Source organism: Haliotis asinina, chromosome 11, assembly GCF_037392515.1.
Source record: "Haliotis asinina isolate JCU_RB_2024 chromosome 11, JCU_Hal_asi_v2, whole genome shotgun sequence".
In the NCBI taxonomy this organism is placed as follows: domain Eukaryota; kingdom Metazoa; phylum Mollusca; class Gastropoda; order Lepetellida; family Haliotidae; genus Haliotis; species Haliotis asinina.
Window position 1 is genome coordinate 36,368,073 of NC_090290.1, and position 12,507 is coordinate 36,380,579.

At 41.4% G+C, this 12,507-nt stretch overlaps 1 protein-coding gene across 1 annotated transcript; it reads left to right on the forward strand.

The window, feature by feature from the left end:
* The first annotated feature begins 1,239 nt into the window (after positions 1-1,239).
* Positions 1,240-9,742, forward strand: LOC137255396 (uncharacterized). Its single transcript, XM_067792839.1, has 9 exons — positions 1,240-1,320; positions 2,843-2,915; positions 4,529-4,612; positions 5,625-5,690; positions 6,165-6,242; positions 6,826-6,894; positions 7,432-7,736; positions 8,596-8,700; positions 9,212-9,742. Exons 1-9 carry the CDS (start codon positions 1,240-1,242, stop codon positions 9,740-9,742), a joined length of 1,392 nt encoding a protein of 463 aa, XP_067648940.1.
* The last annotated feature ends 2,765 nt before the right edge of the window (positions 9,743-12,507 follow it).

Here is a 12,507-nt window from a genome sequence, read left to right on the forward strand (position 1 = left end):
AACGTTTACACTTCCAATCCAAATTGAAAGTTCAGAATCCCCAACTTTATAAAGAGTATACGTGGGTTGATATGAAATTCAATGTTATAAATACTAATGTTGGTATTGACGTCACAGAGTAGCAATCGAAATCACCTGACCTCACTCCTATCGAACCCGTGTCTTGAGAAGAGCTGGGCGGCATGTTGGTGCAACAATGTCTCAGGTTACCTCATGCAGTGTTCCCAGGTGTTAGACAGTGAATGTGACAACCTTGCCTTATTGTACTAAATGCGAGAGAGGCTATTGAACAAGACGACTGGTCCCTGTGAAATCCAACTCTGGCCCCTATGGTGCTATTGTTGAGGGAGAAACCAGGGAGGATTGTGAGGGAAAGCACATCTTAATGCCTAATCCTATTTTAGTGTACGCTCATTACGTGGTGTTCTGTATTTTGGTTGCACATGTTTGTAGAGATTAAAATTACTGGACCGATTTAATCAATGGGGATTAAAAATAACGTCTGTAGTGGAAATGCAAGTATGCCAACACTTGCTGATAAAACAAAGTTTATCACATTTTATTTATTGCATACAGCACACAAATATGAGGCGTTGGAAAATATGGTGAAATGTCACTTTTTCCTAATTTTGCATGTAACATCATGAATACACAATATCGCACGTCAAAATGAATTATCTGACAACTATGATAAAATTTTAAATCAGCAAACTGACAAAAAGTCACACCAGGAAACATCTCTATATGCACTGTGCATTATACATGAATACATAGAACTGTATAGTTTGTTTACATTCAGAATCCCACTAAATGAGAAATGGAATTACTATAAACAACAGATGAGGAGGCACCAGTGAGTGAATGTTTCTCAAGGTAAAGTCCCAAGTCAAAGTCAAGTCCCAAGTCCTAGCTGCCGATATTTCCGTCGTTTTGGTCTCATGGACCCACTGACCTCCAGCTTGTGAATCGTCACTTCAATGTAGCACTGTTCTTATTCCACGATGTTTATGAATTTAAACATGCTGTTTTATACACGCACGCACGCACGCACGCACGCGCGCACACACACACACACACACCTCATGTCATAGTTGATTACTTTTAATGACTGAGATGGCTAATGATTTTGGATTGAGTTCAGTGTGAAGGCTTAGTGACCTTGGTGGTACGTGGGAAGTGTACTCCATTTACAGAACAGACCAATTGTGCAGACACTGGACTGATCAGCTTGCAGTTAAAATGCAGGCAAAGAGAGAATACGAGTCATTACGTCCCTTCAACCTCTTTATTCTCCTTCAACCACCCAGCGGTGGTACAAGAGTACAAAATATTGGACTGTATAGAACATTACAAGATGGGGCATAGTTAGTGTTAAAAGGTAGTATACAATTAACAAAACATCGACAACTTTTTCAGTTCTGCTGTTTTCTTTGTACACATTAGTTGCTTGAAGATAGCCAGATTTTTCCACTTGAGGTATCGTCAAGGACTATATTTTAGTCTAATATCGTTAAAGTAACTACATCGCAGTAAATAATGAAGTTCATCGGCTGTTGCTGGGGAGTCGCATAACTTACATGTTCTATGTTCTCTTGTTATACCCTCCCAGCGGTCGGTCTCAGTGGGTAGAAGGTGGTTAGTTGTCCTGAATTTCAGAATTGGCGTATAAACATTGGTTGGAAGAAAAAAAAGTAACGTTCACATGTTATATAGTCTTTTACAGTTTTATAATAAAGAGCCTTGGATCTGAGATCCAGATGTATCCACGAGCAGCACATTTTCTTCTGTTAATGTTTGTGTAAAAAAGAAACACATGTTTCTGATAAGTGTGGTATAGTTCTGAAACACCAGAGGCAATGATCAGATGGCTGGCTGGTTTTTTGGCTGTCACGATACTTAAACATAGCTTCATTCATTTACAATCTCCGAAAAACTTTTTAAAAAACTTGCTTTAAGCTAAAGTAGAAATTCCCGCCCATGGGCAATTTTTCGAAAACAATTTTTCATATTTTCATCCTTAGCATATATTCATGACAGGTGCATGTTGAATTTTGTCTAATCCTTTGTCAAAACGTGTTCACAGTGCGGAGAATTTCTGCGTTTCCAAAATTAAAATGATGACGTGTTCGTTGATCTTCTTTGATAGGCATAAGTCATGTATAAGAAAGCAACAGGTTCACTACAATTATCTGCAATGCTGAATTGAATTGGTATGTTCAGTGAAATATAATGTTGAAACCTGTTGATGTTCTGCAAGACTTAATAGTTATGGACCCGTGAAGGTCCCGGGGTAGAATAGGCCTTCAGCAACCCATGCTTGACATTAAAGGCGACTGTTCTTGTCATAAGAGGCGACTAACGGGATCGTGTGGTCAGGCTCGCTGAATTCGTTGACACATGTCATCGGTTCCCAATTACGCAGATCGATGCTCATGTTGTTGATCACTGGATTGTCTGGTCCAGACTCGCTATGTCGACAAGCATATTTTACTGAAGATACATTCTAACCAGTACATTCAGGGATCCAAGCTGTTTAGATGCTAATTCATGCTGAAATGTGCATATAAACTGAGTGTTTGAAAATATGTCATGTATATGTACAGTGTTTATGTATAACACAATTGATCCCCCCATTGATATTGAAACATTATTAACTGATGACTGACTTACTGAATTCTACATTCTCTTTAAAGGATTACAACTTGTTATTTACCAAGAGAACTCGGGTGACATTCCAGTCAAACGCTCCATGAACCCTAATAAACGGATGAATCTGAACGGGTTCGTAAATTTACACAAATACACGGCATCTCATTTAAACATATTTCTTTTCCTGTTTCAGGAAAGCAAGATAAACAACCCTGACTGCTTCTCGATGGATGGTCGCCCAAACATGTCAAAATACCGCATGCTGTGTAAGTGTCCAAAACGTCTTGTCATTGTGGGCCATGAATGAGACATGTTATGTCCGACTCCACAGTTGTTTTGTAGTTTATTTCACTTCCACATACAAAGTACAATTACCTGCGTCGTTCAAGAGGAACTGGACCTGTCCGTCGGGACCAGAACATGGAACAAAAAAAACAAGTATTTACAGTCCTCAAATCACTGCATTTACAAAAGAGACTGATTACAAATATGGTTTAATTCACTTGACATGAAAAAAAAACGTGCAGGAACATAAAGATGCTGAAAAAAAGAACGATAGCGGTATAAAAAAAATATTCTTTTAAATAACTTGGTTTCTGGGGAAGAGAGAGGACGGAATTTGACGTCATTTTCGTCGAAAAATGTTTTATTTGTTTGACATGATATTTTATGAAACTTGTTAACGCAGCAGAGTCATATCTTGTTTTTAGAGTCTTGTCTCAATTGATAATAAAACGTATCTTTCTAACCATCTAAAACCGTAAACATTCGACTTACATGAGTGCGACTGAAGCATGACTAACGTATCAATGAATTACACGAACTCATTTCGTCATACAATGATTTAGGTCATCACCACAGAGTAGCCGTATCTCGCACGGGTTCCGTATATAATATGACCAGAAATTAGCAAGAATGTTAGGAACATGTGTAATTGGATTTCTAGTATAAACGACATCGACAAGCTATCAAGTGATTGGTTTTATTCCGTTAATCCTTTTCCATTAGTTTGTGAAGAGTTATCTGTGGCAGGAGGCGACATGGTATTCTTGTTTCTAAAAACAAACGAATTAATTTAGAAAACTTAAGGCTGGGTATGATTGTTTGGCGAACTGTGGCTGTCTGTAAGGAGACAAAAAGTGAGCTGCATGCAATGGGTTGAAAGAAAAGTCGAGGAATTCCTTCACCGACCATAAAACCTGAACAAAAGGAGCGAAGGCTGCACTGGTGCTTACAGCATAGACATTTTAACTGGCACAATGTGATTTTCTCAGATGAAAGTTCTGTGTGACTGTTTCCTAATATACTGAAAAACAAAGTACAGTTCGAAATTTTACGTGTGGTGTGTCATATCTGTGTTTGGGGCAACGCCCCTCTGTGTATTTGAAGGGAATATGAACAGTGAGCAGTACACAGATATTCTCGAGGGACATTCACTTCCATCTGCTCACGTGTTCTATATAACTATGACAAATAGTGCTGAAATGAAAGAAGAGGTGGTCCGACATTGGGACGGCATGGACCACGACTTCTTTGATCAGTAGTATTGAAGCATTGAAGCCCGCATTACTGCCCATGATGACTTCACAAAACACTAATTGTCTTGGGATCTGCAGTTATGGATTCTAATAGTCACATTTAATATGTGATAAATGAGAGAAAACAATTACAATCAAAATTCACAATAGTATCTTGTCATACTATATCTGCAACATATATTAGATGTGTGTATGGAGAGTTTAATAAATGACATAAAGCAGGTAGATACATGTACATGTATAAAAACAACGTGAAAAAAATTCAAAGCCGGGATGTTAAATGAAGGATATATGTAAACAACAGATCAAATGAACTATTACTGTCTATGTGCAAATTTCAGTGTTCGTGGTCGTCGCTTTTTGTGGAGTTTCCTTGTACCAGTACATAAATGTCTTCACGATCTCAAGTGAAAATACTTTCCTAGGTAAGTCTTCCCTTTTGAACTGACATACATTAATTTGTGGAAATGTACATTCAACCCACGTGGAAACCGGAAACATGTCAACTTAACTACTGCAATGATATTATCATTGCTATCAACAGAACTATGATATGCTCGAAGGAACAACACAGGCAGTAAACGAAACACAACACATGTGTTTTTTTAGAATTTAATTTCTCAGTTGAATTTGATTTTAGTGCTTTGAGTGGGAGAATGGCAATTTCATTTTGGTGTTTGGGAAGGGATCTTCCTGACGTTACTGTGCCTATTAATTTTCCCATAACTTCATGCGCTCGACTGGTTGTCTGGGTGATATGGAGGGTCGTTATGAATCGGTACCTGAGTTTTGTACCTGGTCATGTGACCTGTGTGTGTCCTTCGGGCATCAAAGCTGGTCTTGCGTTTGGAGATATTTTTGCGTGTTTCTTAACACGGTGGAGAGTTTTTATATTCATATTAGGAGTTTTCAGTATATGTGTAAATATCGTGAGTGGTTTGGTGTTTGGTTTTAGCTGATTTTAGTTGTGTTCAGTAACGAAGTTTATTACTCTCTCCGATACTGGGGTTTTATTTTCGTGCGTGCGTTCGTTTGACGCTTTGTTGTATTTAAGAGTTGCTAGATTGAGGAGTATGTTCGGGTTGGTGCCCTGAGATTTTTGGTTACATTTTCCATCCTTAGTTCTATGGAATTTCACCTGTTGTTGCTCATAATGAGATGAATGAGGTTCCTTGTTGTGTGCGTCTCGTTGGTGTGGAGACTTTGTAATGAAATTAGACCGTTAGATTACACAAAGTTTCAATTTTCCTTCATAATGTCCGTGGGCTTGCATTTCAAAGCACGTGATTCACTGCATGCAGTTATTGTGATTAACGAATATCTTAATTTCATATCTTAATTTAGAACTATTGCTTTGTAAGAGTTCCCCCTAGATTGTCAAATTGATGGTCCTCTAAACGGACACTGTACTGAACGTAAAGTTGCTTTTTTTCCTAGAGCTATCTAAACTGACGACCCACCGTGGCACCGTGAAGGAAGAATCTCGCGTGCTTCACATAGAAGGTATTATCTTTTTGTACAAAGAACTCCTTTGATTATTAATATAAATTGTACATTTATTCAAACAAGACACTGTTGAGCGCTATATATATTTTTAAAAAGTCTGTTATATTAATATTAATACAGTACATTTTTGTATTATGGTGTATCTAAATGATAACATCCAATTATAATTGAAACTTGAAATTCCGCTAAGTTATTTAGAAGTTTGTATAGTTAGACAAGACAAATCTTGCTCATAACAACTTCTTTACTAGTTCTTGTCCCTTCTTCATGTGGAAAATGTGGATTATCCACACGAAGAAGTGGTAAACAAAAAGGAAATCGTGGTAAAGAATAAAGAAGTTGCTATCTCTAAGATTTGCATGAATCGGAACTTGTACATGCGTACAAATCAAGTAACAGAAAATATTATCCTGTGTAACTTATCCTGTATTGATGTTTCTATTGAAATTACATATTGTCATCTTATTTCAGACAAGAATCTGTTGTCTGCCAGTTTTTTCACATACAATCTAAAGAGGTCAATGGCATTATATAGGCAGAAGATAGCAGGTATGCGCATCCCACGTGGAGATACTTCCACATCAATACGTGCATGTATGCATGTGAAGATCCGGGTTAGAATTGGTCTTCAGGAACCCGTTCTTGTGTTAAGAAGTGACAGACGGGATTGTGTGGACTCGCTGACTTGGTTGACACATGTTATTGTATATCAGTGCCGTCATTGAGCTGGACTATTGTTCAGGGCAGTGTTAAACAGCAAACCAACCACATTTAATGTTTCATTTATTGAAGCTTTGGCAACCCCATTAATGCAAAATATATCACCAAAGTGTTTTTGAAGCCTTTTAGTCACTTTTCCTTAAAGAAATTAACATAATTTTTCTTGCCACAGTATGTAACATACATTAGTAATACTACGAAATAACAACCCTTTCTGTCTGTGTATGATTGCAAAAGATTTTGTTAATATTGCAAATGGTAGTCATTTTCCTTGGTCGACAGTCAAGCCCATGTACACAGCATTTGTTGTGCTTGCTTTGATAATTTAATTCAAATTTGATACCATTCTACTTACATGAGTTCTGATTCACCACAGCCTATCAGGAATTAGTGAGGTTAATGTCATTTGCAGCGTTGAAGAAACACAAGATATGGTCTCAGCTGGATCCCATTTCCAACTGTACCGGACATGAAAAAGGACGTAAGTCACCTAACTTTGCGCATCAGTTCTATGGGAATTGCTCAAGTAACAGACATGGACGCACTGTGTCCACCAATGTAATGATAGGATTATATAGATTGAAACCTTGACGTTGAAACCAATCTGCTGTGATTTGCCACACTGCTTCAGTGATGGAGACCGTTGAATCATTAACAGTGTTTGAGCACACCACTCCGAGCTTGACTTCATCTGAATGTGGGGGTGGCGGGGTAGCCTAGTGGTTAAAGAGTTCGCTCGTCACGCCGAGGGTTCCGGTTTGATTCTCCATATTTTTTGTGTCTCCTGCCTTGATATTGCTAGGACATTGCTGAAAGCGGCGTTAAACTATGCTCATAACAGCCACAACAATTATCTCATGTTTTAAAGGTGCACTGTATTATAAATGCATCATAATTCTCAATACTTTCTGATGTTGTGTAATAATTTAATGTTTATTTTTCAAGACATATTGCAGGCAATGACCGGAGGTATAATAACATTTACTGGATACTTTACATCTCATTATCTACTTTCCAGCACAACTATGTGATGACACAAGAAAGTGCTCTACATCGCTTCCCGCTGCTAACAGCACCGATAATATAAAAAGTATCCTCACGCCATTGACGAAAATAAAGGCTGGTGCCCTGGAGATGTTGAAGGACGTGTTTGGCGTTCCATCTGTTAAAGTGAAGTATGTGTTCCTCACAGCAGCTTCCGAAAATCACTTCACGGAGTCTCAAGCCATGATAGAAACACTGAGCAACAACATTCTGCCCCATTTGAAGAACTACTCATTCTATTATTACGACATGGGGTTAAAGAAGAATCAAGTTGAACTTGTGAGTTGATTCATTTGTAGACCAATGGCAATAGGTTTTCGTTATGATGTTGGCTGTACTCAGAAAAAATCCAGCTGTATGACGGCTGTCAGGAAATAATAATTTGGACCAGGAGTTGGGAGTGAGTTTAGTTCTGCGCCTCAGCTATATGGCGGCGGCGATATGTAGATAATAGAGTCTGGACCAGACAATCCAGTGATCAACAGCATGAGCGTCGATTTAATGGGTTAAACATTTGAGATACAATGGTATGTATCAACCAAGTCAGTGAGTCTGACCACTTAATCCCGACAGTCTCCTCATGCGCCAAACATGTATAGCAAAACGAGTTAACACTCAGATAATGTAATGCGACACAAGGATGTTCCAACAAACCACAGGTAGTCTTATTTGTTGCTATCCCTTGAGATTCTTTTACCTTCAAAGTTTCCCTTTACGTTTAGGGTCACATGTATTTGCACTATCCTACATCTCTCTCTCTCTCTCTCTCTCTCTCTCTGTGTGTATGTGTCTCTCTCTCTGTCTCTCTCTCTCTCTCTCTCTCACACACACACACACACGCAGCGATTTATGGGTGTAAAATGAATGAATGAATTTATTGCGGTAAAGGGGTCGCAGGATAAAAATTAAAAATGTACAAGAAGATAAACAGTGATGAAGCGCCGCACAGGTGCCTAAGCTTTCAATGATACATGCATTGGCTGATGTAAAAAGTAGATATAGTTTATGATCTAATAAATATTTCCAATGTGTTAGCGAAAATCATCGCCTTAATTCGTCATAAATGGGCACTGTAAAACAAAACGTAATTCTGTTTCTACAGCTGTAACAATAATTACCACTGTACATTATCTTGTAGCTGCAAAACTTCAGCAAGGCAGTGGTGACACAATTCCCTTTTGATCGTCTGCCAAACCGGTTTGCCAACCTGCGGTGTTACACATGGAAGCCCTTGATACTGCAAGTAAGTATAACCATGTCCACCTAAGGAAATCCACCTACCCATTGTGATCAGATTCTAGCACTGGTTTCCTGCCTTTATTTAGTATACCGATTTTAACACTACAGACTTTACAATATATTCAATTTTGTTTCTCTAGTCTGTCATACAGACCCCAAACAAGCATATCCAAGAAAGCCCATGAAGGTCTACAATGTGTGGAAAGTCTATTATTCAAAATGACTTCTCTCGACTCCTGACACTGTTTTATGATTATAATTAATGAACCGTTTTTCCTTTAAAATACGTTTGTCTCATACTGATGCTAGTCTGCAACACACACACGTATCAATTTTGAGGTCTTTTCAAATCTGCAGAACATCCTTTTATATTGTCATAATATGGTTAAATATTTGTCAAATGGCCAGGTTTTCGTCCTGTTGAGATGGGGCACATACAAGTGTACCAGGGAAATTTCTGTTCACCATTGCTTTAAAATGTAGGTGTGAATTTTTCATTTTCTTATCCTTTTCAGGCTCATTTTGACTCAGCAGAACATGTCATTTGGATGGACTCGTCTGTTCGGTTCACGACACATAACCCACTAGAAATGTTCCAGAGACTCAAAACAACAGGAGTTGTAATGTCCTCCGTAAAATTCCCATTTGCTCAGCACACCTCGATGCAATTGTTTTCCTACTTCAATACTGATCCATGTCACTACTCCATGTATCAAGAAATCGAGGCAAACTTCATACTTCTTCATAATCAACCATTTGTGCGAAGACTCATCATGGATCCTTGGGTAGCATGTGCGGTAGATCCGAATTGTATGTGTCATCGCGGAGCCTCGAGACTCTTCGTGTGTTCCAGACACACACGGAAATATGGGAAATGTCATCGTTATGACCAGTCAACTATTGGTTTGATTCTTCTTAAACTATTCAGAAGGAACATAGCGACAATTCTTGCCCCAAAAGGTAAATACGCCCACATATCAAGATCTAAGGAAAGTGGGCATCGGTACCTTGAAGAATTGTACAATAAAACAAGGACGAGATTATAGATAACCACATATCAGGACACGCCCCTTCTGTAGTGTCAAATCCCTAGGTTTCTTCAGAATCTCCATTATCGCTGGGACTCCTTTTAAATTTGTAAAATTTAAATTCACATAAAAATATTTGTATTCAGGAACTAAGCGTCAGTCTAGAAATTAGACTGTGGCTTTATGTGCAGTATGTGATCTTGTGTACATGCATGATATTGGTTGTCTGCGCTGTATGTTGTGAATAACTGATTATACGTGCAGTATGAGATCTTGTGTATGATATTGGCTGTCTGCAGTGTATGTTGAGAATAAGTGTGAGAAGTGCTGTATGAGATCTTGTGTATGATATTGGCTGTCTGCGATGTATGTTGTGTATAACTGGCTATAAGTGCAGTATGAGATCGTGTATATAATATTGACTGTCTGTGCTGCATGTTGCGTTGTGTATAACTGGCTACATGCTTAATATACAATTTGAAATGTTATTAACAAAATATGTTTTCCATCTATGCGCTTTACTTTTATACAACTGGCGAAATGTGCAATATTAATGTCAACAGACTGTGTCTGTAATATGAAATATTGCACAGGTGATTTTGCCCAATGTGATCTATTGAGCGTAACCTGTATATTATATTTTTTACGTACTTATCAGGTAAGAAAGCCAACATTTCCCACTTGAGTGGCACATACTCAATTTCTCTCATAACACAATTTACACAAAGTAGAGAGGTCAACATACGGGCGGTAGGACACCCAGTTTTCTCCTTCTTGTAATTGTTGTTTGTTAGGCCTGCTGTCGATTCACTAGTCAGCCGGCGCTCCTTCTGCACATGCTACACGGGACTCTCGCGCTTGTGTAGCTCGTGCGCTTGGACGGATAACCGGATAGGCGGACCTTCCGCCTTGACGAACCCTTCGTCAGTTGACTGTCGTTATCCCCCCGTTAGTTCCCTTAACTATCGAATCCCTCCGCCTCTGTGCGGAGAGACGCCACTCGAGAGATGTCCCTCCGCCTCAGTGCGGAGAGAAGGAGGACAGGCGACCCCTTCGCCTGGGCGGACCTTTTGTTAGTACCTGGCTCTACTTAAGAGTGAGTGAGTGAGTGAGTTTAGTTTTACGCCGCACTCAGCAATATTACAGCTATATGGCGGCGGTCTGTAAATAATCAAGTCTGGACCAGACAATCCAGTGATCAACAACATGAGCATCGATCTGCGCATTTGGGAACCGATGACACGCGTCAACCAAGTCAGCGAGCCTGACCACCCGATCCCGTTAGTCGCCTCTTACGACAAGCTGAGTCGCCTTTTATGGCAAGCATGGGTTGCTGAAGGCCTATTCTACCCCGGGACCTTCACGGGTCCTCTACTTAAGAAGAGTGAGAGGGAGTCTCACCGGAAAGAAGCGGCGCCTTCCACAGGTTCGCCCGAATCTTTGGCGGCGTCCAGACGATCGGTGCCTCCCTCCCCCCTCCGCCCTCCTTCTCCCTCCGCCTCAGAGGAACTAGTTATTCACGTGGAGGCAGTTTGACGCTCAGTTAGAACTGGGGTCGGACCCATTACGATTATGCCAGAGGGGAGCTCCCGTTCTAAGGGCTAGTAGAGTCTATCCTCGACCAACGCCTTGGTCTTCCCAAGCCGTGAGTCTCCCCTGAACCCTCTCCACTCCGCCCCGTTGCCTCCGCGGCGGCCTCCGATTGTTCACTCCCCCACGGTCTTTCCTTCCAGGTAGGTCCTCCCCTCCTCGGAAGTTCATTGACACAAGAGACCCTCCTCTTATTCCCATCCCGCCGGAGGAGGTGGAGGATGACAGCGACCCTGTCCTTACGGAACCTAACCCTCCAGTCTCTGACTCTGCTTTTAGGCTGGAGGCTATTGCCGAATACACTGGCGTGGTGTTGGCGGAGGTAGAGGACCAACCTTCGGCCACTTCTAGGGCGAGAGAAGAGTCTTTCTGCCCTGAAGACTCTGTTCTCTACCCTCGGAAGGTCCTCCCTCTGCACCGCTTCCTCGAAGCAGCTGCTATGGAATTGAAGGAGACTGTTGCCTCCGCCAGACCAGGTCGCCTTATCTCTCAGCTCGTCCTTTCGGATAAAAGGAGGATTACGCTTCCGGTGGCGAACTCGCCCATTCCGCTAGATCTACCCTCCTTGGTCCCGGACATCTCTCGAGTGGCGTCTGGAGGCGAGCCACTGTATGGGGCATTTGGCGGAGTGGGACAAGTCACCCTGTCGGCTGCTAGGATTTCGAACGGCATTATCAACCTCAGACGGGATGGCTTCCTGGGGCGCACTAAGCTCCCTCCAGTGATTAGGGACTCCCTCCATCACGCCTCAGTGTCCGCAGACACTTTGTACGGTTCCAAACCCCCAGCAAGGGCACTCCCCTGAAGCGGACCAAGGGTAAGTGGACCCCCAAGAAGAATTGACTCTTGGTGCCCGCCAGTCCTTCCACCACCATCATTTCTCCGCTCGAAGGGCCTGTTGACGGCCGACTGAGCCTCTTTGTCCCGAACTGGCGTCAGCTAGGACTGGGCCCGCTCGTGTGTCGGATCCTGGAGCGGGGCTTCCGCATCCTGATCGCCTCTCCGCCCCCTCTAACCTGCTCCCCAGTGGAACGTCCGATGGACTCAGGTTCCAACTCACCTTAGAACAGGTGGAGTCTCTCGTCTCCAAGGGGGCAGTTCAGGAAATCCCCCTTCAGGATCTGATTCCCAGGTTCTATTCCCCTGGTTTGTCAGGCCCAAACGCAACTCGGGGAAATGGCGGCTGATACACG